This window comes from Carassius auratus, chromosome 32 (genome assembly GCF_003368295.1).
Source record: "Carassius auratus strain Wakin chromosome 32, ASM336829v1, whole genome shotgun sequence".
Classification (NCBI taxonomy): Eukaryota; Metazoa; Chordata; class Actinopteri; order Cypriniformes; family Cyprinidae; genus Carassius; species Carassius auratus.
In genome coordinates, this window is record NC_039274.1 from 6590298 (window position 1) to 6617712 (window position 27415).

General features: G+C 37.0%; 1 protein-coding gene across 4 annotated transcripts in view; it reads right to left on the reverse strand.

The window, feature by feature from the left end:
* LOC113051454 (diacylglycerol kinase zeta-like) overlaps positions 1–27415 on the reverse strand; it is a 105334-nt gene that overhangs the window by 52917 nt on the left and 25002 nt on the right. The window contains exon 1 of one of the 4 annotated variants that reach the window (XM_026215215.1): positions 21790–22514. The exons of 2 other annotated variants lie outside the window; for them this stretch is intronic. In XM_026215215.1, the coding sequence (XP_026071000.1) occupies positions 21790–21974 (185 nt within the window). In that variant the 5' untranslated portion in view covers positions 21975–22514. Of the gene's footprint in view, positions 1–21789; positions 22515–27415 lie in introns of those variants that run through there. One more of the 4 variants, XM_026215217.1, reaches the window with a different exon arrangement.

Sequence of the window (27415 nt, forward strand, 5' to 3'; positions counted from 1 at the left end):
GGGTGCAGAACACCGGTCAGTCTGCTGATTCCGAGCCGGGGAGTTTTGAAGTCACACCTGCGCTCACATCCACATGCAAATATGTTATCAGTGTGAGTGAAGAAGACACAAAGTTAGCCATTTATTACATGTGTATGGGCAAAGAAAACCATGGGGGAAATCACAGGGCTCGATTAACGCTTGTTTGGGATAAGTAGGTTTTTTAAAGGGGCAAGTAAGACAGAATTTTACTTGGCCAACTGGACAAAGAAGCCTGGTTAAAACGTCATAAACTAGGGAAGCAAACCTGGCCACAAAAAAGTTTCCGGCGAAAACGATACTGATTTTATTGCATTCAGTGTGAAGGATGTATTAACGATGCATTGATGTCGTGTCAGACTGTGCAGCCTGTCTGATGTGTGAGAGAGACACTCGTGCAGAGCTTAAATCAAATGAGCACAAATCAGCACACCAAATAACTCATGAAAGTTATAGATCCATTCTGCGGTAGAAAAAAAAAGTTATCACATAATATATGATATAGGTAATCGATATTACACGACAAATATGTTTCCCCTGAACATCAACATTAGAACTGCTGTTTGTGGTGTTTGAACGAATCGAGTGAGTCAATGATTCAGTCAAAAATGCCCTGTGTCTCAATGTTCATAATTATACTACACCCTTAAAGTATGTACTTTTTTCATCCAGGAACTTTTGGCATCTCTTTTCAACATAGTATGCTTTGGGACACACTTATTCTAATCTCATATACTATTTAACATATTTCCTGCAGTAGAAAGATTGAGTTTGCTGATACTGATCTCATTTGAATGGTAACAGTTCTGCGGTTTCTTATTATTCTGAATTAACTGTAACAATGTAATATTTTGATGTGAAAGATGACACATTTAATAAGGTTAGGGAAAGAAATGATCATTTATAAACATAGTGGGAAATGACATCTGCTTTGTTATATAGAGCAACTCATTTTCAGTTAATTATTTCTACCACTTTCCAGTCGCAAAGTATTTTTTTTCAGAGTTGTTTGAGTGAGAGAACATCTGTATCTTAGTACAGATTGGGGAATTGTAATGTTTAATCATTTATTTTATTATGTAAATAATTATTTTGCATTAAAAAAGGTAGATTTTTGTTTGTATATCCTATCAGTTATAGCGTTTAAAGAAAATCAGAAACAGCACAATATTGCCAGGTCACAAAAACAAAGGAAAGAAAATCGGAATCGGCCAAGAAAATTGCATTTGGAGCATCTCTAAAATAAATAAAACTTCCCTCATTATGATCATCACAAAATGCAGAGTTATATAAACTACTGGTCGAAAGCTGGGGTTTTATTCAATAAGGAAGCATTAAACTTGAACAAAGTGATAACTCATTTTAGAATTATACAAAAGATTTCAATTTCAAATAAAGCCTGAACTTTTGAACCTTCTTTTCATTTCCATGGGAATATTACAACACTCGTAATAATAAAAACTGTTTCAGCACCATATAAGTATATTAGAATAATGTCTGACGGATCATGTGACATCAAGACTGGAGTCATGACTACTGAAAAATCAGCTTTACCATCACAGGAATACATTTTTTAAAACATTTAAATAGAAAGCAGATGTAACCTAAATTGTACATTTTGTTTCTCAATTTTACAGTGTTTACTATATCTTTGATTAAATAAATGCAGCCTTAAGCATGATCCTGTTTTTCTTCTTCTTTTTATATTTAAACATTTCTTAAAACCCCAAAACCTTTGAAAGGTATTGAATACCATTTTCATTCTGCAACAGTTTACATATCCGCCAGATGGCAGCATATCACCACGTAATGTGTAGTGCACCTGAAGAATGTCCAGAGAATTAGACTGTATCACACTGACACTGTACACTGTACATGAATCAGATTTAGAAATCTATAGACCCAGAGTATTATAACGAGTATTTTATCTAATCGTCTAAATGTGAGCATACCATAAACTTCTATTGTTCCCATAAAACAGTTATTCTAATGATCTTGTGAGATTAAGATAACTTCTAATTTCTGCTGTTTGGAAAAGGACATTACCCTCCCTAACATGACCCTCTCTTTTGCTACTTCAACATGCCACATAAACAAGCTCAACCAAAACATACACACTCCCTCTGGAGAAGAACAGTGTAATGCAACAACTTCAGGAGAGAATGCTAATCTAACAGGGGTGAGACGAGACATGAGACTGGGTTCACGAAAACGAGACAAGATTTGGACTTTTTTTTTTTAAAGAAATCCTCGATGAAATATATAGGGGGGAAATAGTCTTATTCAACTGAAAAACACAAAATGCAAAAAACATTGGTGTATTTTGAAATCAACTTGTTATTTATATGAAATTAAACATTTATTTTAATAAATTTTATGCACTAATAATATGTAAATGCTGCAAAATGTTTTTCTACAAACAACTAAACTGACAGGCAAGTAATTGCACAAAAATTATGAACTATATAAATTAAAAAATAACAAACAACACAAATATCCCTTTAAAGTGGAAGTGAAGCACAAAATCAGTGCAAATGAGCTTCTCTAATGCTTCTTATGAAATTGATTTCATTATAATTGCTATTAGTATCATAAACAGTGAAAAATGCTTATTTGTTTATTCAAATATATGTGTTGGCAATTGCAAAATACGGGACAAATCGTGTCCGGTATTGATTTGATAAGGGACGCATCATTTTACCTTTAAATGCAGGACAATTACGTATTTTAATGGAGGGTTGGCAACCCTACTGGCAGTACCAGCAGCACGAGCGCTCTGTTATCCGTTACAGCATTTATATCCAGAACAGATCACTAGATGGCGCCACTGAAGAATCAGAGTTGTAATGCAGGGAGCCTTGTAAAGGAACAATGCATGCTTCTGCTCTAAACATGAACGTAACAAGTTTGCCAGTGCCAGGCACGTAAAGCAGATGATGAATATACATAAGATTTACAAATACCAAAATGACGTTTTTCTTGCATATGCTGTCTGAGCTGTGTGTGTGCACTGAAACAGTCTATCACAGCGCACAAGTAACCCACTGAAATCTCTTTTGCACTGTCTCATGCTTGAATGGCTTAAAACATTTTAATGCTTTAACTGACAAAGCTTAAAACCCGTGAAAATACTAAACTTTCATGAGGAAGCAGCACTAGTCCAGCCGTTCAGATGCATCTGGTTCAATGCGGGTAAGCATACTGTATTCACAGGTGAACATGAAATATCTTCATGAAATGATCATTTATAAACATAGTGGGAAATGACATCTGCTTTGTTATATAGAGCAACTCATTTTCAGTTAATTATTTCTACCACTTTCCAGTCGCAAAGTATTTTTTTTCAGAGTTGTTTGAGTGAGAGAACATCTGTATCTTAGTACAGATTGGGGAATTGTAATGTTTAATCATTTATTTTATTATGTAAATAATTATTTTGCATTAAAAAAGGTAGATTTTTGTTTGTATATCCTATCAGTTATAGCGTTTAAAGAAAATCAGAAACAGCACAATATTGCCAGGTCACAAAAACAAAGGAAAGAAAATCGGAATCGGCCAAGAAAATTGCATTTGGAGCATCTCTAAAATAAATAAAACTTCCCTCATTATGATCATCACAAAATGCAGAGTTATATAAACTACTGGTCGAAAGCTGGGGTTTTATTCAATAAGGAAGCATTAAACTTGAACAAAGTGATAACTCATTTTAGAATTATACAAAAGATTTCAATTTCAAATAAAGCCTGAACTTTTGAACCTTCTTTTCATTTCCATGGGAATATTACAACACTCGTAATAATAAAAACTGTTTCAGCACCATATAAGTATATTAGAATAATGTCTGACGGATCATGTGACATCAAGACTGGAGTCATGACTACTGAAAAATCAGCTTTACCATCACAGGAATACATTTTTTAAAACATTTAAATAGAAAGCAGATGTAACCTAAATTGTACATTTTGTTTCTCAATTTTACAGTGTTTACTATATCTTTGATTAAATAAATGCAGCCTTAAGCATGATCCTGTTTTTCTTCTTCTTTTTATATTTAAACATTTCTTAAAACCCCAAAACCTTTGAAAGGTATTGAATACCATTTTCATTCTGCAACAGTTTACATATCCGCCAGATGGCAGCATATCACCACGTACCTTATCTTCCGTACCATTACTGGTGATTGGTGAACGAGCCAGTGTAATGCAAATATGTCTGAAAGGTCTGATGTATGCCAATAGCGTGAGGATCGTCACGTGCCACGAGATCTCGTCACACCCCTGATCTAACCTGTCCCTTAATGGAATCCCACAACTTCATGGTGAGATAAAAAAAAACTGAAGTATGTATGACTGTCTGAAAAAGAGAACACAATACAAGTTCCACATATAAACATAAACACAGAAGTCAGTTCATCTGAATGTCTATATAGTAAACCTAGGGGGCTAAACTCATCAACGTCAGTGAGCCAATAAGCATGCAGCATGTGCTCTAGTGAGACATCAAGGGAAAAAAACAGTGTAACGAACATTTTATTTAATGTAATCTAGTTAAAACAGATTTATTAAATTGGTATTAAAAAAAAGTATCGCCAGCAACCGGTATTGAAGTCAAGGTATCGATGTCAAACATTTTTGAACAATACCCAGTGCTAGTGTAATGTGAAAGAGAGACTCAGAACATCTAGAGACAAAACCAGACATACAGAGACTCCAGAGTCTTCATGGCCACATATCATGGAGGCTAGCATGCTGTTAGAAAGCTGGATCTAGCTGTAAGATCAGCCATCACATTGGCACAATGGCACAGTGGCAGAGCTTTTAGCAATGCACATTCATACAGGTCTGATTATGACCAAGATCCTTGGTAGATATTGATCACCCTGATTCTGTCTGGTTCCATCAATAAACACAATCCATCTTACAGATCTTACAGGAGGAGAAAGAATAGTCACAGTATCACAGCTTCAACAGGGGTACCGTAAAACTAGAGATGCACCGATTTGTTGTTAGTGTGATCTGCTGGTTTTTGTATAAAACCTTTCTTGACAGGCATACTGTATACAAACAGAAATCTACTTTTCTTCAAAGCAAAGTTTTATTTTCATAAACAAATTAAAAAATAAAGTAAACCGTTTAAAAACAAATTGAAAAAGTTGCAAACAACAGCACAAATAAATGCAATAGAATAAAGATCGCTATGAAACTAAGTTTTTCAGATTAAGCAAGTTTTTTTTCAGGTAGGAAATACTACAGAAATTAAAGTAATCAAAAGTAAATTTTTATAAAATTTAATTTTTCTGTAGTCTTCATTGTAAAAATTAAATACAAATTAATGCTTACCATTAAAGATCCGAAACACATTCAATCAGGAGCAGAAATGTATTTTCGTTGTCGTTTGTTCCTTGATTAACATGACAGCAGCAGGGATACTGGATTTCGGTCCCTGTGGCGCTTTTAATTAAGTGATAAAAATCAGTTGCGAATGTTGTACAAAATAAATCATCACTACTCATCTTTGCACCAATAAAATGTAAAAGCACTGTTTTTCTACCAAATTACATGTAATATCTAATTATTATTAATATTTCACATACATTGGAAAGGTTTTCGTGACATGTCTCTCAAGATCTCGTCAAAAAGTCTCACGATTTATTTCCACAACATGATGCATGATGGGATACCGGAGCGGCATTAAAGATAGTGTGGATTTATTGCGCGTTAAGGGCACACACCACTGCGCTTTGGCTTTTTTAAGATCTGGGACAGTCTTGTGCACTTACTTCGTGTCACGCCATGCGCTCTCAAGAGGCCAAGAGCTGGGGAACCTATACGTGTAGCCCTTTAGTGATGTGAGACTTGCCACAACGCGACTAGGCGCTTACCTGCCCATAAGTGGAGAGTGTTTGAGAATTGGTGTAAAGTCCAAAATAAAAACATTGCATTTAAAATCACAAATCACAATAAAACACTGGCAAGCCATCAAAACCAAACCAAAAAGCGTGGTTCCAAAACTGATGTATTGAACTGTGGGCTAACTGTATTGTTGCATCTCTAGTGTCGACTACACTGTGGGAGGTGTAATAAAAAATGAGTAAGGACAGGCACTCTACTACTGATGCAAGATAAACACGCACAGAAAGGAAATAAGATCCCCCTTTTACCTACAAACTGTGTCAGCAGAACAGATGCTCTCAAACAGACATGGACACTTACCTATGACAGATGATTTAGCCATTAAGAGAACCAGTGAGAGGGAGAGGAAGAGAAAGGAGTATTGATTTGCTTGAAATCAAACTGTCCAAACACCAGTGATTTGTTTCAATGATTAGACCAACTCAACAATTCAACAATTTCCAAACATCACATTTGGTCTATGGCACTGACTGGCATACATCAGTATAGAGGTGATGTTTATTCTTACACATAATCTGTCAGGCAGGCCGAAATGTCATGATTAATGACAAAGACACACCTCTTCTTTCCTTCTGCTTAAACTAACACAGGTGTGCTCAAACACACAACACAAAAAGACATCAGCGTATGACTGTGTGCATACGGCTCTAAACACATCTACACCCTTTTAGATCTAAATAGGAAGTACTGTATGTCACGGATGTTATAGGACACCTCCACATTCTGCAGTAAACTAACAATACAGCTCACCAAATCATTTCTTTGCTTCTACTGAATGGGAGCATATCAAATAACATCAAAAGGAATTCCCAAATTTAAGCCAAACAAAGAACATATTGGATTAGAAGAATGCTAAATACAATTTTCACAAGAAACTTTTGAATGGCAAATGTACATTTCTGTCACACAAAGTCATCATATGACTTGGAATATAGTGCATAAGTCATATGGGCCACTTTTATAATATTTTTATTGACCTTGTGCATCCTTTTAGAAGCTTGAATCCCCATTTATTGTAATGAAATTTTTAAATCACTTAATCATTGATACGTTTTTTACTAGAAAAAGGTGGTTTAAAACAAGCTACTTTGCATGATTTGTTTTATTTTTTTAATTTTTATCGTTCCGATAAGGTTAATGCATGAAGTATTGTAAATCATGACAAAGAACATTATCCTCTTTAGTGCAAAATATTCATCACTTCAGTTCGAAAGAGAGTGGGGGCAAAAAATGAGATAAAAAGAGTGAGAGTGAACAGATAAAAGTTTTAGTTCCAACCTCCGTCCCATTAACTTACCCACACACAAGCTGCCATAAAACCCAAACGGTGAACAATGATTTATTACCTCAGTCAGCTCATAGATCAGGACCTTCTGTGTGTGTCTGTATACTGTTCTTCTCCTGTGTGTTTTTATTTGATGCTTTAGTTCATCAGTATAACACTGAGCAATATAAACTATAAAGCACTTAATCTGCATCAGGCAGTTCAGGTTTTGGTTGAGTTAATCCATTATCCAAGAGCTCTTGTACTCTAGAACACTGAATCACTATCAGTCATGATCGAACAGAAGGCCAAGATGGTTGTAACATAAACACTTCAGCTCATTCTTCAGTCTACTCGGTTCTCTGTTGACAAACGCAACTCAAAAACCTTTTTTGGCAGGTACCAGCCTGTTTTTAAGAATTGTAACATTTGTGTTATGAGTAAATATTTAAAAAAGAAAAAGAAACACGTGAAAACGAAACAAAGAACAACTAGATAGTTAGGTTTGTAGGCAAACTTTAGGTTGGCTTGAAAAAGCCTAGCCAGAAAGTTTGAAGTAGTTTTAAATGATTAAATTGTGAGGGTTTTCAGTTTTAACAAATTTTAAGTAGTTTTAAAGTTCAGAAGTCAAAACAATAAATCAGAAAAAAATAAAGATAGATAGATAGATAGGTAAATAGATAAGAAACAGTAAACTAGCATGTTGTTAACATGATTAACATGTAACTAGCATGTCACTAGCGTCTTTTCCAGCATGATTAGCATGTCGCTAACATGTTTTTGGCATTATTAACAAGTAACTAGCATGTTGCTAGCATGATTTGCAAGTAACAAGCATGTCGATACCATGATTCTAGCATGTTGCTAAAATTATTAGCAATCGACTAGCACAGTGGTTCCCAAACTGGGGTGTGCGCACCCCTAGTGGTCCACAGACTGATCACCGGGGACCTGTGTGAAAACATACAGGCCCAACCAGCTCACTAAAAAAAGGAAGCAATCTTTTGTATTTATAACAGATTTTTTATGTTTTCCAATCTACAGTGAATATTTGTATTTCATTATTGCAATTAAACATGTGAAGTTTAACCAGAGTAAGGTGTTGGGGGGTGCTTGACAGGTGTCAAACACTTTAAAGGGGTGCATGCTGCAAAAAGTTTGGGAACCACTGGACTAGCACGTTGTTAGCATGACTGGCATGTCATTAGCATGATTAGCATGTCGTTAACATGTTTCCAGAATGATTAACAAGTGACTAGCATGTTGCTAGCATGATTAACAAGTGACTAGCATGTTGTTAACATGACTAGCAAGTCACTAGTATGTCGTTAGCATGATTAGCAAGTCACTAGCATGACGTTAACAAGTTTCTAACATGTTGTTAACATTATTAGCAAGTGACTAGCATGTTGTTAGCATGACTAGCATGTCATTAGCATGACTAGCATGTCATTAGCATGATTAGCACATTACTAGCATGTTGCTAGCATGTTGCTAGAAAAGATATAGCAACCAGAGTCAGACCAGTCTGAAGGTCTGACCTGTGTGTGGTGGTTGTAGCTTTAAAAGTCTAGGAGGAGGTACATTTGAACATTTGGTCTCAGAAGCAGCAGCAGCAGCAGCAGAAGTTTAAATCTGACTTCAAGAGTAAATTACTTTTTCAAGCCAACTTAATAATTGAAAACTTCACTTAAAGCCACTTTGTTTGAGAACTACTGAGCAGGATCTGTGCACAGATCTCTATTTTAACAGCAGCACAAGAGCCATGTAAGAAGCTGAGGTAGGGTCCTGGTAAAGGCGATGTGCTAGAGCAGCAGTGCTCTCTGGGGCACCCACACATGCATTTCTCTCACTCAACCACAGCATGTTCACAGCAATACGCCCACTATCCGTTCCAGCCCTCTCAGTGAAAATGAATAGTGACCTACAGCAGCAGGTAACTTTTTTTGTGCGGCTCCCACTATGCTTCCCTCTCGCTCCAGCTGCTGTATGGTGCCGTCTGCACCACAGAAGAAAGTAAAGCGACCTGCCTAGGAAAAAGAAAAAGTTTCTCTACCTGCTAGAAATCAATGCAGGGTCATCAAATGTTTCCACTGATTTCAATTCCAGTTGCAATGTACTGTTATATATTTATATTTGATCATTTATTTAATAGCAAACATAGTATATTGGTGCTTCTTTTAATTAATGTACACAATACCAGTAAGACATATTACAAATGTTTTTTATTTAAAACAAACAATGGTCTTTTGAATTTTCTTTTCATCAAAGAATCCTGATTTAAAAAAAAAACAATACATTTCAGTTCTCAATATTCGCAATTTACAGCAATACAATATTACTGACCACAAACTTTTGAACACTGTGTATTTCTTAATTTTGTTAAGTGTTCTGAGTTGTACCTCACTCATGATCCCAACTAGCACACCATGTGAGTTAGGATTGCTTCTGACAGTACAGCTTTGATATCATGCTGCATTCCTGTTCAACACTGACAGAATAACACAGTGTCTGTTTATTACATCTGCCTTCCTTCATTAGTTTCACTCCATCTCTCTCTCTCTCTCTCTCTCTCTCTCTCTCTGAGGTTGAGGAAAAGACACACCACTGCAGCCCATAATGTGTGTGCATCCACACATTTAAGACGTCTAACTGCCATACCACATATCAGGCACACAAATCTGTTGAGCTAGCTATCACGTACACATTTACACACACCACACTGACACATATTTCCAAGACGTGGTTATTATAAGACAAAAAAACACACACTGACTCTAAATGAACTGACAAACCCTTCCTCCGCTCTCCTTCACACCATCTCTCTCTCTCTCTCAGTGTAAAGTAGGGCAGTTGGCAGGGAGAGCCAGGTGGTGAGGTGCTGACAGATAGATGCTCAGTTTTCTGGCTTCTGCTGCACTTCAAAATGTGCCATCATAAAGTGAAGCTCAAACAGAGAGAGACAGAGATAAGCACACAGAAAGGAGAAAGAACAGATCATCTTCTGTTCCACACTGACCACTGTGCTCAACTGTCATATCTCTTTACTTTTTTTGTTTTTGCACTGCGATCTAAAGCTCTGGCCTCATTCCAACTTTAAGAACTAAGAGTTCCGTCGCTTAAAATTAGAAATTGAATGTGTCGATAAACACACAGGAGTCTGTAGCTATAGTATCATGCCATAAATGACTTAAAATGTCCTTGTTGTCCAGCCTCTGCACCTCCATTCACATCTCTCACTCCTTACTAATCACACACAGACATGAAAGTGCTCCTGAAGATAGTGTAAAGCATGCTGAATTCATTCTCCTTATTTATTCATCCATCTCTCTCTTTGCTACTTAACACTAAAATTAAATCAATTCAAGACAATGACAAAAAGGTGTGGAAGTGTGTCACGACAAAACTGTTTAAGCATCACTCCCATTGAAATCAAGCTGCCTGCACTGCAAACAGAGCAGACCGCATTGCTGATCATAGTCCTTTCATGATTATACCTCGACAAATAAGTTATGATTGTGCACAAAAGGTGAGCTGACAGCAAAATGCAACTAAAGTGCATAAAAGCCTATGCATAAATATATTTTTCAGACTGCCTGTTCTGTGCATTTTTTTTCTTTTAGAATTACATAACTTATTGACAATGTAAATAATTTTTTGTGAAATGTGCATACAAGTCATAGCACAAATCAATGGCGTTTGGTTTGGGAGATGAACTGAAACTGGTGCCAGATCCAGCTCTGGAGGTGTTGGATCTGGCTTCTTGTGGCATAAATTTAGCCCTGCCTGTTTGACACCACAGCTATAGGCCAAAAGAATTCATACACAGCTACATACAGCAGCTACCAAATGCCATCATTTCATTACAACACTCACAAACCTGTCTAAAACTCATGAGCTATCAGTTAGAATCAGTCTACTGACTTACTCACTCACTGAATCACTAGTATCAGCCTAGATGGTTCTGAATTCTGAAAATCTGATTCCTTTACTCAACCTCGCGCACCACTGCATCCAGTGCAGCTACCCAACGTTTTTGAGACTCAAATCAGTCTAAGTACTGATGAGTTGCTCATTTCAAGATAAACTTGCAACAGAATAAATCTATAATTATTAAATGGCATGAGAAACTGCATTTTTATTTATTATGTACAGTAGCTAGTCAAGACCAGATACAGGGACAGGAGCATGCACATTTGTCAGTTGAAGTCAATACACACACACTTGTAAGAATATGAGCAGACACTGAAGGGACCAGACACTGACACACACATGAGTCAGTATTGTCAAAAGTTCCCATCACATGGCTTTTTTGTGGCCCAGATAGCTGGAGTCTGACATGAATACGCGTCTTGGCGGAGTTCTTCCAGCCCAACACAGGTTTGCCCTGGGGACACAGAGGAACTTGCTGTTCTACAGCAGAAAGTTCCAGGACATGATCAGAAATATCCCATCATGCTCTAAAGCACTCTAATGTACTGTATTTACACATGCACATACCACAACCAACTCACTCTCATTTGTGCTTAGCGTCATCTCTGATGTCACAGGGGCTCTAGCTGTAAACTCAATTGAGAGTTGAACAAATAAAGTAAACAGAACAAACAAACAGTGGGTGGGGTTTCATAACGAACCCTGCCTGAGATTGTTTACAAAGACATGGAAATGTAAATAAACAAAATGACAGAAAAAAACAAACAAATACAGAGCAAGATAGAGAGAGTATGTGAGCAGAGGAAGTAAAAATACAAATGATGTCCATTCTTGAAAAAGCTGATTTTTCATTTCTTGCAGTGATTAATATGCTTAATAAGCCAAAAGCACACATGGTCATGTAAACACGGTAACCCGTTTTCTTTTATTGGAGTAAGGTCATAAATGGCATAAATTGGTCAACACAGGTAGTTTTTTTGCCTCTTACCCTGATTCCACGCGTCATGTAAACGCCATTAACCTGCTTTCTGTCAGCTTATAGAGCACATTTACATGCACACAAGTATCTGATAACTCACCAAATATCAGCTTATTATAATAACCAGGTTTCCCCGTTTACATGCACATCAGTAACCTGACAACACAAGTAAACTGCATTTATGACTTCATTAATAAATCAGGTTATTTCCCTGTAGTGTCGTCAAAATATAATCATTTGCAAATCTGACTGACCGATTACTCAATATGCACTTCAATAAGCTGATAGAAAGCAGGTTATTGCGTTTATATGCCACGCAAAATCAGGGTAAGAGTAGGGCTGTCACGATTATGAAATTTGGCTGATGATTAATTGTCTCTCATTGCGATTAATTTTCTGTTTTAGGGCTTTGCCGATTATGCCGATTATCATGGTTAATTGTCTTTTTTTATGTTTATTATATAACTGTGATTAATTTTAGGGTTCAGTAAATAATTATGCTGTTATCTTTGAATCTTTTTTGAGTAATTATTTTGCAGTGTAAAATTACATAGATTATTCAAAATTCTAAGAATCAAACACCAGTGCTTTTTTTATTTTTATTTTTCATATCACTACAGAATATCAATGATGTGTTTGTGGAACTAATGGTCCCTCATTTTAAACCCTTTGTTAAACATAATCCACTAAATACTAACTTCCTCATAACCGAGAAAAACTACATTTGAATGAAAATATGTAAACTATGAAATTATTCTAGCTGACTGCATCATTTAGCAGCAAAACCAATATTGCACATTATACAATTTAAACATGTTTGTTCTGTTAACTTTTTGTATTCTTACAAAATACATTCATGACTATGAGATAGAAATCATGGGGGGGGGGGGGGTGCTTCTAAAAATCTTTCTGTGCGCAAAACTGAAATGCCTCAAACAGAGTGGCACAAAACTCTTATGCTCATCCAGGGTGCAGAATGGTGCACTTGAAGCAACACAAGTCACAGTGCGCTGCACTCCATACGGTACAAACAGAGTAAGAGAGCAATGAACTCCACACTGTAAAATAAACTGTTGAGAATACAAAAAGTACTCAATGTAGTAAGACTTTTGAGTTTTCTCAACAATATTTTTCTAGTTCTGCTCAATAAAGATACTTTGTTGATCCAATGTGAATTTTCTTAGAAAAATTTAGAAAAAAAAAAACTGAAAAATTGTCTTCACAGCAGCTGAAACAACAATTACTGTCGTTGAAGTACTGTAATGCAATTTTTCTGTTTCCTGGAACAAAAAAAAAGTAAAAAAAAAAAAAATCATCACATTATCAAAGTTATTAGGGGTGTAAGAAAATATCAATACACGTGAGTATCGCACTATTTTGTTTGGAAATACTGTATCGATTCTCAAAAACGGAATATCGATTAAAAAAAAATGATACAAGATTCATGCAAGTTGTTTTGTTTTGAGTTTTCAATCCCGACTGCTAGATGGCAGTCTTCATCTCTGAACACCAGTGAGAGTAACAGGAAATATTAGCATTAGGGCATGCCACTAAAGTTAGCATTATAATTGTCCCTTTTCCTGGATCGGTGTACAAAGTAGGGGTGTGCACGGATAGTCGAACATTCGAATATTCATTCTGCTCTAATTATTTGATAAATAAAAATGATATTCGAATTTCACTCTATTTTTGCTTGCCATAAAAAAAAAACAAGAAAAAAAAGTCAACAATAAAACCTAATTCGGTCACTTTCTGTGATTCTCCACGGCATATTTGAAGATGTATGCAAGAAAAAAATAATTAATTAATGAAGAAGGACTGCGGTCTTCTTCAGTACTTCAAATATCCCGTGGAGAATCACAGAAAGTGACCGAATTCAAGAACATTGTTGCGGCATCTCTCAAGCATCGAATAAACACTGCTAACTTGGAGAATGCAGTGAAAGCTCCTCTTCTCGCGTCTGCCCTAGACCCTCGACACAAACATCTCAGGTTTCTCGATGAAAAAAAAACATTTTTTGAACATTATCAGAACATTTTCCTTGATGCGAGTGGTGCGTCACTAACGATGAAGAGGATGCAATGCCCACTCGTCGGAAAAGGCTGAGCCAGTTCTTCAGCGATGATTACAGAGAGTCCAGCCGAGACGAGTGGCCGGCCTTTTTGTTAACAGACTAAGGAGTCGACTTTCCCCATATCATGTTTACATGCCCGTGTTTCTTAACAAGAACATGTACAACAATAGAAAAAAAAGCAAAAAATATTTGCTGACAGTTTCAAAATTAAGTGTAAGGATTCTGTACAATAGCCTAATTGCTGCAGGCTGCTTTAAGTTTTTTCTTTGTTCATTTTTTTTTTTTGCTTTTTTTTTTTTTTTTGCTTTTAATCTGTACTTTTGTTTGTTTGCACGCATTGTTAAAGGTTTTCAGCTACAAAACACGATGTGTAATGTTCAAGCTTATTGTGTGTAAGCTTGTTCCAAAATGATGGAAACAATAAATGTTGCTGAAAAATAACCTCTGTCTCATTAAACTTAATTTAAATATTCGAATATTCGTTTTTTGTGAGCTCAAATATTCAAATGTGATATTCGCGTAAAATGCCCATCCAAAGCTGAAGTACAAAGCTGAAGTGTGCCGTCATATGGACTTTTGTGGGTGCCACCTCGGTCCCGCCGTGTCCCATGTGAAGAGGGGCTCACGTGGGGCGAGGTGGGCGGTAGGGCCGCAGGTGCAGCTTTCTCTCATTTTGGGGGCGTTTTGTGCAGTTGGGGCGGTGCTCGCATCGCGGCTTCGGCGATTCCACGAGGAACATAAATACAAAATGAAAAACCTGTAAAATCCAAGTGGAAAGGTATGATATATATGAATATTGTTTTACAATTATTTTGTCTTATTTCGGAATCCTGTAAGCACTTTTATTTATTGATATTAAGATGTAATTACTTCTGGTTAAATATTTTTTATTTATTTATTGCTCTGGTTTGCATATGGTGGTGTGTTCTTACAACATACAGAACTTCCAAATTTTGCTACTGTATAAGTTTGATTGCATAATATAATTATTGCTGTTAATGGTGTTCATCGTCTGTTTGATTACATCTTTATTTGATTTTTCCATACACTTCTGCCATATGTTCATAAACTGACACTCACTACTGATAAGTGACAACTAAATTTTGTAAACTTGTGCAACGATTTGTACTGTAAAAAGTGCTATAAAAATAAACTTGAATTGAACTGTTTTTAATAACAGCATTCCTAAAATTGTATCCTATTAATAAAATAAGAAATATCCCAATATATCACCTTGCTGACAGTATCGCAATGTATCACAACATATCGTATCGGAACCCCTGTATCATGATACATATTGTGTCGCCAGATTCTTGGCAAAACACAGCCCTAAAATTTATGTTTGTTAATAATTGACAAATGTGAAATGATTAGTTAGTCTAACATGCAGACAACATTGTGTTTGTTTGTAAGACAACTAAGTCTAAGATAGCCAGGGTATGGACAAAAGTGGTTGAACATACTCTAGGGCTCAAAACCAGACACACAAACCTCAAGAATGGTGACAACCAACAAATGTTAATTAAAAAAAATAGCATTTCTGTTCAGGAGAAAAAAAATCCATTCAGGTTTAAAACCACTTTTGAGTGAGTAAATCGTGGTATAAAAATAAAACACAGTGTGTGTGTGTGTGTGTAAATATATAAATCATTTTTTATTCATATTTAAGAAATTTGAAATCATTTGTCAATGGAATGGATAAAAAAAAAGTGTAAAATATACTTACTTATACTTTAAGATGATAAAGTATTTTTCACAAATAAATAAATACTTAGTAAAAATATAATTAAACAGGATGTAAACACTGTAACCAACAGGGCACTCCGTATTCTTAGAAGTTTGTCTGCATTGGGAATCATATTTTTCAAATAAAGCCAAGGTAACACTAATTTTACATACAGCACACAGAGAAAATGACATGAATATGACAGTGGGCAAATACATAAAATCGCATAATTTGAAATCACAAGTTTAAAGTTTAAAACATTCAATTCACACGGACCGACCATCAGACAGAGAACACGCGATCATGCTGGATAAAAATGATAATTACACAAGATCTCACAGCAGGATTCGACTAAGTTTGCAAGTTTTGTGATACTGAATGTTCATTAGTCATTCAAAGATTTGTTTAAATTATATAAATGTGTATTTGCTTAACGATGATGACAAACAAGAAAGTATTATAATGTTTGCCTTTCTATTACTAATAATATAAAAGCAATCGTTATAATACTTTTTGTATACATTAATTCCTTTGTTTAACCATTGTTTCTGATTATCAGACAGACTTCTATCCGTATTAGACAGAACAGTTAACAACGTCAGTAACAGGGAAATAAACAGATTTATTAATGAAGTAATGTAAACGCAGCCTACTTGCTTTTTCTGGTTAATGACGTGCATTTAAATAGGGAAAACTGTTTATTTTAATAAGTTGATATTTGTAAGTTATTAGTTTACTGGTGTGCATGTAAACATGCTCAGTCACTTCATACCAAGCAAGGAAAACACACATGCTCATTTCACAATTCACACACATACAGACTTATACTTAAATATACTGGTAGCTGCAGTCTTAAATATTCCTGTGACCTGTCTGAAAAGAAACTGATCCCACAAAAACCAAGCTCTTCCAGAGAAAATTAATAATTCAGTCTGATTGGCATCCACTTCTCACATCTCTGATCATCTTCATGCATCAGTTATTAAGCTTGACACAGTCACACACACTAAAGCACACAGCAGGAGCCGTCTCATCAGAGCGAACACATGCAGAGCTGAGAAGGCGAGAGATAATAGAGGTGATAAAAATGTTGTCATGCTGAAAGAGCTTCTGTCAAACTTTATAGAGCTGACATTAACATGTATCATTTTAACTGAGCAAATCCTCCCATTCTGCCACTCTCGATAACATCTCTCTTTATGTTCTGCATCATTAAGTTAAGACAGTTTGAAGCATATTCTGCATATGTTGTATAGGATAAGTTTATCCTACCATCTACCTCCACCTCTCTCTCTCTCTCTCTTTCTTGCATCTCTCTCATTTATCAGTCCATCATGTTCTGTTTGCCTTTTGAAGCAGTTTGATGGATAGGAAGAAACCGGATTAAAAATAGATGGTGACTAATCAGCAGAACAACCAGGATATAGTCCCACCTAAGATTTCCGAGGGTTTGAGAGATTCACAAACACATTAACGTTTACACTTGCAAACAGCAAACATGCTCTACTGGAAACATGCTTTACATATATTACTGTTGGGCTGAAGGCAGGGAAAAACCCTGAAAAGATGGCCAGTCTAACATAGTGTCTTCTAACTAGACGTGATGTAACAAGTGATTAGTATGTCCACACCAGACATCAACCACAAAATCAAATCACATATCCCAGCCAATTAAGTGCATGGGCAGACTCTGCAATCACACTACTCTTGCTATTTTCACACCATCAGAACTAGGTGCGATTTTAGTACTGGACTGCTTTTTGGGGACCAAATTAGCTCCTACACCGGAGCAGGGTCTAACCAGCACAACTGGTACTACCCGTGATGTAAGTATACATTGTTTGGCCAGACACGTTCGAAAATGCCCTCACCTGCTATGAGTTAAAACCCTGTGTAACATACTGTAAACATTTTGTCAACTTATTTCGCAAGTATGGTGAACACCGATAAATATACAGACCCTGAAGTGCAGGCTTTTGTAGCAAATGTAGCACTTTCAGTTGTCACTGGAGATTCTCCTTTCTGTTCTTTCAATCGCTTTAGGTATACGTTGAAATTCCATGTCCATGTGAAACCCACGAGACACAACAAAAACACAGCTCCGATCACTGCATCCTCCATCCTCCTGTTGTTAACATTGTTTTTCTTTGTTAACGTTATTGAGCGCCCCACACAAATGACATCACTGTCAATCGTCTTACATCACATCCTAGTACACACGGTCAGTGCGAATGCAACCCTTTAAAATTATACTGGGAAATACAGGTGCTGGTCATATAATTAGAATATCATCAAACAGTTGATTTATTTCACTAATTCCATTCAAAAAGTGAAGCTTGTATATTATATTCATTCATTACACATCGACTGATATATTTAAAATGTTTATTTCTCTTAATTTTGATGATTATAACTGACAACTAAGGAAAATCACAAATTCAGTATCTCAGAAAATTAGAATATAACTTCAGACCAATACAAAGATTGTTCACGCAAAATCGTTCGCGCAAAATCATCCCAGTACTATAGTACTGTACATTTAGTTCTGGAAATAAAGCAGTGCAAAAGGCCCTTATCTCACACTCTCAATAAAATGCAAGTAAAAAAAATCAAGTGATATACCATTACCAACTCAAACCCAAATCTACAACCTGCCCCTTAAGTATAGCTAAGTAAACTTGTCCACATAAACACACACAATCTTGTCACTATGCTCATCTTAAGAATCAGTGAATATGTTTACATGCTAGGGCTGCACGATGTGTCGTTAAAGCATCGATATCGCGATGTACGAATCCACGATAGTCACATCGCAGGATGTGCGATGTAGGCTGTCGTAGTTGATCCGTTATTCATTAACTGTACGGGCCAGCTGCTCCCCCCCGGCCCTTGACGAATGTGATTCGCAGAATAATTGCACAGCTTAACCATCATAGTGAAAGTTTATCATTGACAGGACTGAAAACCACATGCAAGTTTAACAGGGCAGAGAGAGGGAGCGCGAGAGAGAGGCAGAGAGAGAGCGAGGGAGAGAGAGACAGAGAGAGAGCGCGCGAGAGAGAGACAGATAGAGAGCGCGCGCGCGAGAGAGAGAGACAGATAGAGAGCGCGCGCGAGAGAGGCAGAGAGAGAGAGCGCGCGAGAGAGAGACAGATAGAGAGCGCGCGCGAGGGAGGCAGAGAGAGAGAGCGCGCGAGAGAGAGACAGATAGAGAGCGCGCGCGAGAGAGAGACAGAGAGAGAGAGCGCGCGAGAGAGAGACAGAGATAGAGAGCGAGCCGTCTTCAAACAACACGAGCGCTCTCTCTCTCCCTCGCGCATATTAATCAATTGACACGATGGTGTCGATGTTTAAATCATTTAAATGAGAATGTAAGTGTGCTCACCCCATTTTTGTTTGTAAGAAAAAATATTGCAATATATATCGCTGAAAAATAAAATATCGCAATGTCATTTTTTCCCAATATCGTGCAGCCCTATTACATGCACAGTTATAATTAAGCTACAGCAGGTTTTGCATAGTAGCGCTACAGCCGCCTTCTGTCTGTCTGTGACACATAACTTAATGGAATATCTGAATGATTCATAAAGCATCACCTCTGTGTTTTGGAGTAAGAGTGTGAAGGTCAACTGCAGTTTGATTAACGCATGTATATGCTGGACGAAGCCATGCTTAAAGCACATTATCTAGGGCTACGTCTACATTAATCCGGATACATTTGAAAATGGCTTTTTCATTTTAAAATGAAATTTTTTTTTTGCCAAATGGCTGTGTCTGTGTGAGCTTGTAGCATACGAGCATGTAAGGACCTAAATTCGCCATGATTGGCTGTCCACCACCACGTGACAAGGACTTTTGTTTGGTCAGATTCGGCGATTCTGAAAGCACCAACTGACATGATATTAAGTGTCTAATAAACCCAGACATGCTCATTGCATGACTCTGATATTCTTCTAAAGATTACTTAGTATGATGGCCCGTTTCGCGGCTAAAAGTAAGTAGGATAACAAAAAATTTAGCCTGTACACAATATAATTTGTTTATTTATTTATTTATAATATGTTCATGTTGTGGCAAAAAGGTTTCTCTTTTTTTGTTAATCTTGGCCAAGTTAGGATTGATACAAATCCTTAGTGTCTGCACACCCCTATCCAAAAAGCACAACCAGTTGTATTAATAATGTTTTCCTGAATGTGAAGTGTTACCAGAATTTGTTTTAATTAAGGTGAACATTTTTTTTTTTGTGTGTTTAATGTATTTGTGTTGATGTTGAAAGGGATTTTAAAACATATGGTATCGGAAAAAGTATCGTTGGGAACCAGTATCGAAACTGAGGTATTGAAATTGGCACCGGTTAGAAAGATTTTTAACAATACCCAGCCCTATTTGCCACAAATAATAAATCTTGAGTAAATCTTTGCAGAACTGTGATATGAGAGTGTACAAAATAACATCTCTATAGCAATAGTGTGAAAGTGCATAGCACATAACACGCACAATACCAGTATAAACACGGAGATCTATTGATATAATATGCGTCACATGACTAAATTTGCGTCATCATTTTCAAAAGCCTCCGTTTTCACAGTCCACACTCCAACACAAAAACAGCGTTTTCAAATGTATCCACCTTGGAGAGTGTTTTCCAAAAGCTAACTTATTAGTGTGGACATGGCCTAGGTCTGTTAGTGTACAGTAAGTGAAACTTCACAAAAAAAGACTGGTACGATATCAGTTGGACTAATGATGGGAAAAAGAGAACTATCCAAAAACTAAATTAATTTAAAAAATACCTTAATTTTAATCCATTATTTACAAAATTGTTTTTCTACATCATGTTCAGTGTTGTCCCTTCAAAAAATGTGCAGTTTCAAGGGAATCAAAACAATTACAGTGGATGTAACTATAATTAAATGTGCAAAGGACTGTTTGCCATTTGGAAGTAGAAGATAAAATCTCTAAACTGAGAATTATACTTCATAAAAACAAAACCAAATAGCAACATGTTACGGGGTACTGGTAGGAGGTAGAAGGGATGAACAAACATTAACTCATCTGAACAGATCACATTCATACTTCATTACAATAGACCCTTCTGTTATTGCGCTCATGAAATAGTCTAACAATATGTTACAAAAACATAAAATTTAGTCAGAAATGTGCTCAATCTATTGTGTGCTGTCTGTTTGATATGCATGTCCATGCCAGCACTCTTTCACTGAGGTCCATGGAGCTTAACAGAGATGTGCTTGTTGCCAGAATGAACCTTTATGTAAAATGGAAATATTCAAGATACTTTCTGAATTTTAAAGAATAAAACTGTAAAAAGGAATAATGCACTGGAGGAAACGCATATGAGATTAGCCCGCGTTAAACTATGTCCTTTTGTTTTGAAGCATTAAATATTGAGCATTCTAATGGTTAGGACAATTTCAGTTGTATATTTTTTCCAAAGCAGCTCACTCTGCATCCTGTGCTGTTTTCTAGACGCATTTTTTTCCATAGAAACAGAGAAAAAAACTGATGTGTCTGACAGATGTTTTCAGTGCAATTCAGTGTTCACAAACATGATTAATCAACAATCAAATCCAACTGTGTTGAATATTTTCAATAATTTGTTGCAGCCAGATCACAACACAAAGTGTCAAGTGAGCAAACACACAGTCACTGTCTGTCTAGGTAACATGAACAGTGTTACAGACGCAATGTGTTGTTATTGCAAACACACAGTACAAGGCTCGGGTTTGAGATGGAAACATTGAATGGAAACTTGCGAACACAAACTCTCCGCATGTTCTCATAAATATGCAATCTTCCTTTACATCACAAAACTAGTGCACTAGACGCTCATAAACACACTCATCAGGTGCGTGTTGGACTCACCTCCTTCCAAACAGCCGTAACCCAGTAAAAGTCCTGCTGCTATGCCGGCGACTCACTGCGACTCTCTCCCCCTCAGGCTGGGGGTTGGATGGAAGGTCAGAGTTGGATGAAGAAGCAGACGTGGAGGCCAGAGAGGTCACGACCTCTTCCCTGTCCTGTGAACCTGCTCCTAGCTCCTGCTCCATTAGGAGCCTTGAGCGTCAATCAAACAATGGTAACTAATCCCAAACTCACGGAGTCAGAGAGTCCTCATGCTGAGAAAAACTAGAAGTGAAAGGTCGCACCATCCTGCTCTCCGCCTCTTGGAAAGAGAAGGAGGACACCTGATCAGCACTCAGTCCTCCAGATCCTTGCAGACTTCTACGCGTGATCCGCTTCCCATTTTGCCTTCAAGACACTTAATCCTATAAGAAAACCCCCACATTCCTCTTCCCCCTCCTCTCTTTCCTTCCTCCCTCTCTCTCCCTGTCTCTCTCTCTCTCTTAGGAAGTTCTTAAAGTCCCCGTCTAAGCAGAGTCATAAAGCAGAGAGTGTTCCTCCAGTCCTCTCTTCATGTCTCTCTCTCTCTCTCTCTTAAAGCGCTCATCTCCTGTTCTCCTCCCACAGTAGCTGCATCTTGCACTCACACATGCGTCTATGCAGAAGCACACACATACGCTCTAGCTGCCGGTTGCACTCACAAACATTGCACTACACCAGGAAGTGTCAAACTCAGAAGAGACTCATTTGTAGGACCCCAAATGTAGCTGCCCCTCCAAGTGCCTGATTGTTTTTCTCCTTACTCCTTTACATCTATTGCTCACTTTCTCTCCATCTTATCATCTATAACTCTGTCAATGGAACAAAGCAGCTCATAGTTTTTAGATCAGATTAGTAGTGCATCCAGTTATGTTCACAAATATCACTTACAGACAAATGGTCATTTGGAAATAATCTCTATACAAAACTTAACAGTGATAAAAGATGTATAACTGAGGCCACGGAAACATATATTAAGTAAACACACACACACACACACACACAAAACAATGCATTTATGGCTCTGCGAGCACACTTGTAACAGGACAGCAGGTAGTAGTAAGATCTTATAGCAATGTATAAATGCAGTTTGACATTGAGAAAAAGAAAAAGAAAAAAAAGAAAAGAGATTGCCTCAGGTTCTCAGTCGTTATTGATTTCTGACAAATCTGTCTGTGTTAGCAGGTATGTATGTATGTATGATTCTTTTTTTGTTGAAGGTTTTTCCATTTAGAACTTTTACATTTACATAATATATATGTGTGTGTGTGTGTGTGTGTGTGTGTGTGTGTGTATACAGGTCCTTCTCAAAAAATTAGCATATTGTGAAAAAGTTAATTATTTTCCATAATGTAATGATAAAAATTAAACTTTCATATATTTTAGATTTATTGCACACCAACTGAAATATTTCAGGTCTTTTATTGTTTTAATACTGATGATTTTGGCATACAGCTCATGAAAACCTCATGAAAAAAAAAAAATTAGCATATCATGAAAAGGTTCTCTAAACGAGCTATTAACCTAATCATCGTAATCAACTAATTAACTCGAAACACCTGCAAAAGAATCCTGAGGCTTTTAAAAACTCCCAGCCATTACTCAAAACCGCAATCATGGGTAAGACTGCCGACCTCACTGTGGTCCAGAAGGCCATGACCAGAAGGCCATCATTGACACCCTCAATTGAGAGGGTAAGACACAGAAATATATTTCTGAATGAATAGGCTGTTCCCAGAGTGCTGTATCAAGGCACCTCAGTGGGAAGTCTGTGGGAAGGAAAAAGTGTGGCAAAAAACGCTGCATAACGAGAAGAGGTGACCGGACTGAGTCGGGAGTAGAAACATCCAGAGCCACCGTGCACAGGCGTGTGCAGGAAATGGGCCACAGAAAAGCAGCACTGGACTGTTTCTCAGTGGTCCAAAGTACTTTTTTCGTATGAAAGCAAATTTTGCATGTCATTCAGAAATCAAGGTGCCAGAGTCTGGAGGAAGACTGGGGAGAAGGAAATGCCAAAAGCCTGAAGTCCTGTGTCAAGTACCCACAGTCAGTGATGGTCTGGGGTGCCATGTCAGCTGCTGGTGTTGGTCCACTGTGTTTTATCAAGGGCAGGGTCAATGCAGCTAGTTATCAGGAGATTTTGGAGCACTTCATGCTTCCATCTGCTGAAAAGCTTTATGGAGATGAAGATTTCATTTTTCAGCATGACCTGGCACCTGCTCACAGTGCCAAAACCACTGGTAAATGGTTTACTGACCATGGTATTACTGTGCTCAATTGGCCTGCCAACTCTCCTGACCTGAACCCTATATAGAATCTGTGGGATATTGTGAAAAGAAAGTTGAGAGATGCAAGACCCAACACTCTGGATGAGCTTAAGGCCGCTATCGAAGCATCCTGGGCCTCCATAACACCTCAGCAGTGCCACAGGCTGATTGCCTCCATGCCACGCCGCATTGAAGCAGTCATTTCTGCAAAAGGATTCCCAACCAAGTATTGAGTGCATAACTGAACACAATTATTTGAAGGTTGACTTTTTTTGTATTAAAAACACTTTTCTTTTATTGGTCGGATGAAATATGCTAATTTTTTGAGATAGGAATTTTGGGTTTTCATGAGCTGTATGCCAAAATCATCAGTATTAAAACAATAAAAGACCTGAAATATTTCAGTTGGTGTGCAATGAATCTAAAATATATGAAAGTTTAATTTTTATCATTACATTATGGAAAATAATGAACTTTTATCACAATATTCTATTTTTTTGAGAAGGACCTGTATATGATGAATTAAAAAAATCCTACTTCAAATTATTAATAAAATCTATAAAAAAATCTCAGTGATACTTAAATAACACTGCAGACAAAACCGCAAAAAGCCAGAAGGGAAGTACTCTCATTAGGTCATCTTGTGTGTGTGTGTGAGTGTACTGTAACATAACAATAAGAAAGCCAGCTGAAAGATTCCTCTCCACTACCTTCTGTTCACACTCACTACAGACTTCCTGTGAAGGAAGGAAATGATGTCACTAAAATGGGAGTCGTACACAATTACGGTTGAACCACAAACCATTGTTTCCTGCTATTCTTCTGTTAGCAATATGTATGTGTGCTTGTGTAAGAGAGAGCAACCTACAGATATAGGAGGACGAGAGGGAGAAGGTGAAAATAGGACAGCTGAAATTATGGGTAGGAAATATAACTGTGTAGGAGTAACAAGTGGGATCTGTAACCTGGATTCAGCCTGATCTAATATACCACCAGAAACAGCTGGAAGAAATTTCCACCACAAATCAATCCACCCATACTCATTTTCACTGTCATATTCATATTCTCATATTCACCCTTTTTATGGGCTTGAGCCTAAAACAGACTATAATGATGATTTTGTGCATCTTTAGACTGGATCTCCACCTTGTGGTTACATAGAGTAGCTGCATGCTTGCAGGGATATTCACACTGCTTTATACATTTACTCTTAAGTGTGTCTAAGATTGTGTATTTATGGATTATAGTTTTGTAATATTTATAACAAAGTTAAAGTGACTCTGAACTAGGCAAATATTATGGATGTTTCTTTCTAAATATATATATATATATATATACACACACACACACACATAGAACAACTGGAACTATTAAATGTGTGTAATCCCTACTCACATGCATAGCAATCTCTCACAAACCCATACCACTATCTTTCTCACTCACTCTCTCACACACAGAAACACACACGCTCGCGCGCGCTTGTGTGATGAGATTCTGAGATAAGCTCTGGTGGTCACAGATGGTTTCCATATACAGGATTGGTGGTTAACTACATTTGCCATAAATACATTCAAGAACACAGAATGACCAGCCAGTGAAAGTAAAATTCACACCCATATTTACTGTATATGCACACCACAATGACAGTTATTTTGAGGTCACTGACTGACACTTAACTAGCAGCAGAGCAAGGCATCAGCATTGGCAAGGTCAGGAGTTCGACTCCCAAGGAATACATGATTGATAAAATATAATTCAGCGCGATGTAAGTTACTTTGGATGTAAATGTAAATATTCTTAACCTACATTTGGGTCAGAACACGCTTGCACACTAATGCTACAAGATTACACAAAAGCTGCATCAGAAATCAGACATCAGACTGTCTAGTTGATCCTAACATCTGTTTATATAAAAAAAAAATAAAAAAATAAAAAAAGTATGCAGTTCCAAATCTGGGTGGGGGCGCCAGAGTTCACAGGGGGGGGTTGCGGGAGTGGATATGCTTTGAGGTAGGGCTGGTGTTAAAATGATAATGATAAATATTGTTATCAGATAGAATATAGTGCTTTTACTGATCTAAAAATAAAAATTGGGTAAATATTAGGCAAATGTTTTTGTTTGTTTGTTTGTTTTTCTTCTTGTGCTTGGTGCTCAACCCTGGTGTCACCAAAGCATTCAAAGTCACAGATCAGATGGAATTCTGGAAAGAGGGTGCAAAGAAAAAGCCTGAATCCCCTCATGGTGTTTCTCATCAGAGAGATTGTCAACTTTGCCAAAATGACTGAAATTGAACACAACACAAACTAGGTTTTACTCAACTTCATTTCTGGAAAGCCTGCTTTAACATACTACAGACAAAGTCCTCGGGGATTGTGGTGATGCACTTTTTCCAGCTAGTGCATGCTAGAGGTCAAGACTTGTAATTTAAAAAAGAAAATGTTTAACAATTAAAAATAATATTGACAAATGCTAATGAGTGATTTTAATGAGGTTGTAAAATTATGATTTACAGTGCTGTATTTGGATAGTTTTATACAGGTAAACAAATTAAAATAAAATAAACCGTATCTACTAAAACTGACAATAGAGTAATACTATTGTAAAAGAAACTGTAATACATCCAGCTACTGTAAAATGTAAAGAAATCTCTTTACAGTGTAGTTTAGGCACCTATCAGTTGGCACCCGAATGACCAGGGGAAAAAATAAAAGCTGACATTAGCAAATACCAACTCTGAAGAGTGCACAAATCACTTTTGCTCCATATATCACACAGACATGCGTTGCAAAAAGAAGAGTGTATAAAAACAGCATTTGAGACTCGTAGCAGCAGATTCAAGCCATGGTAGCAATGTACTTGTGTTTGTGCTAGAAAAAAATATGACAGAAAAAAAGAATTCACAAACTGATTTGCCGATGTGCAAAATTCACTACATTTTTTGATGCAGGTGTTTGAATGTGTTTTGCACCATATTTACTGTAGCAACAGTAGTAAATCATAAGCATATGAGTTTTTTAATTTGTGATTCATAGAATATGATTTGTGAACCTGCATTGAAGGATTTGAGAAGGTGAAACTGTTGTGTTGTGCTGCTTTTGTCTGTGAATTTCCTGAACACGTGACTATCCTCAACTCCAAATTCAGCTGTCATATGCACTCAGTTGTTTTGCCCCAAAAATACCCTCATATATTTATCCACTTAAGGTTCAAATGGTCACACGACTGTGAGATCCAGTGTGAAGCAACTGAATTCAGTGAAGAACACAAATGACTCCTGATTTAAACTAGATCTCAATCTACAAATCACCATCATTTACCATGGATTTACTGTAGTAACACA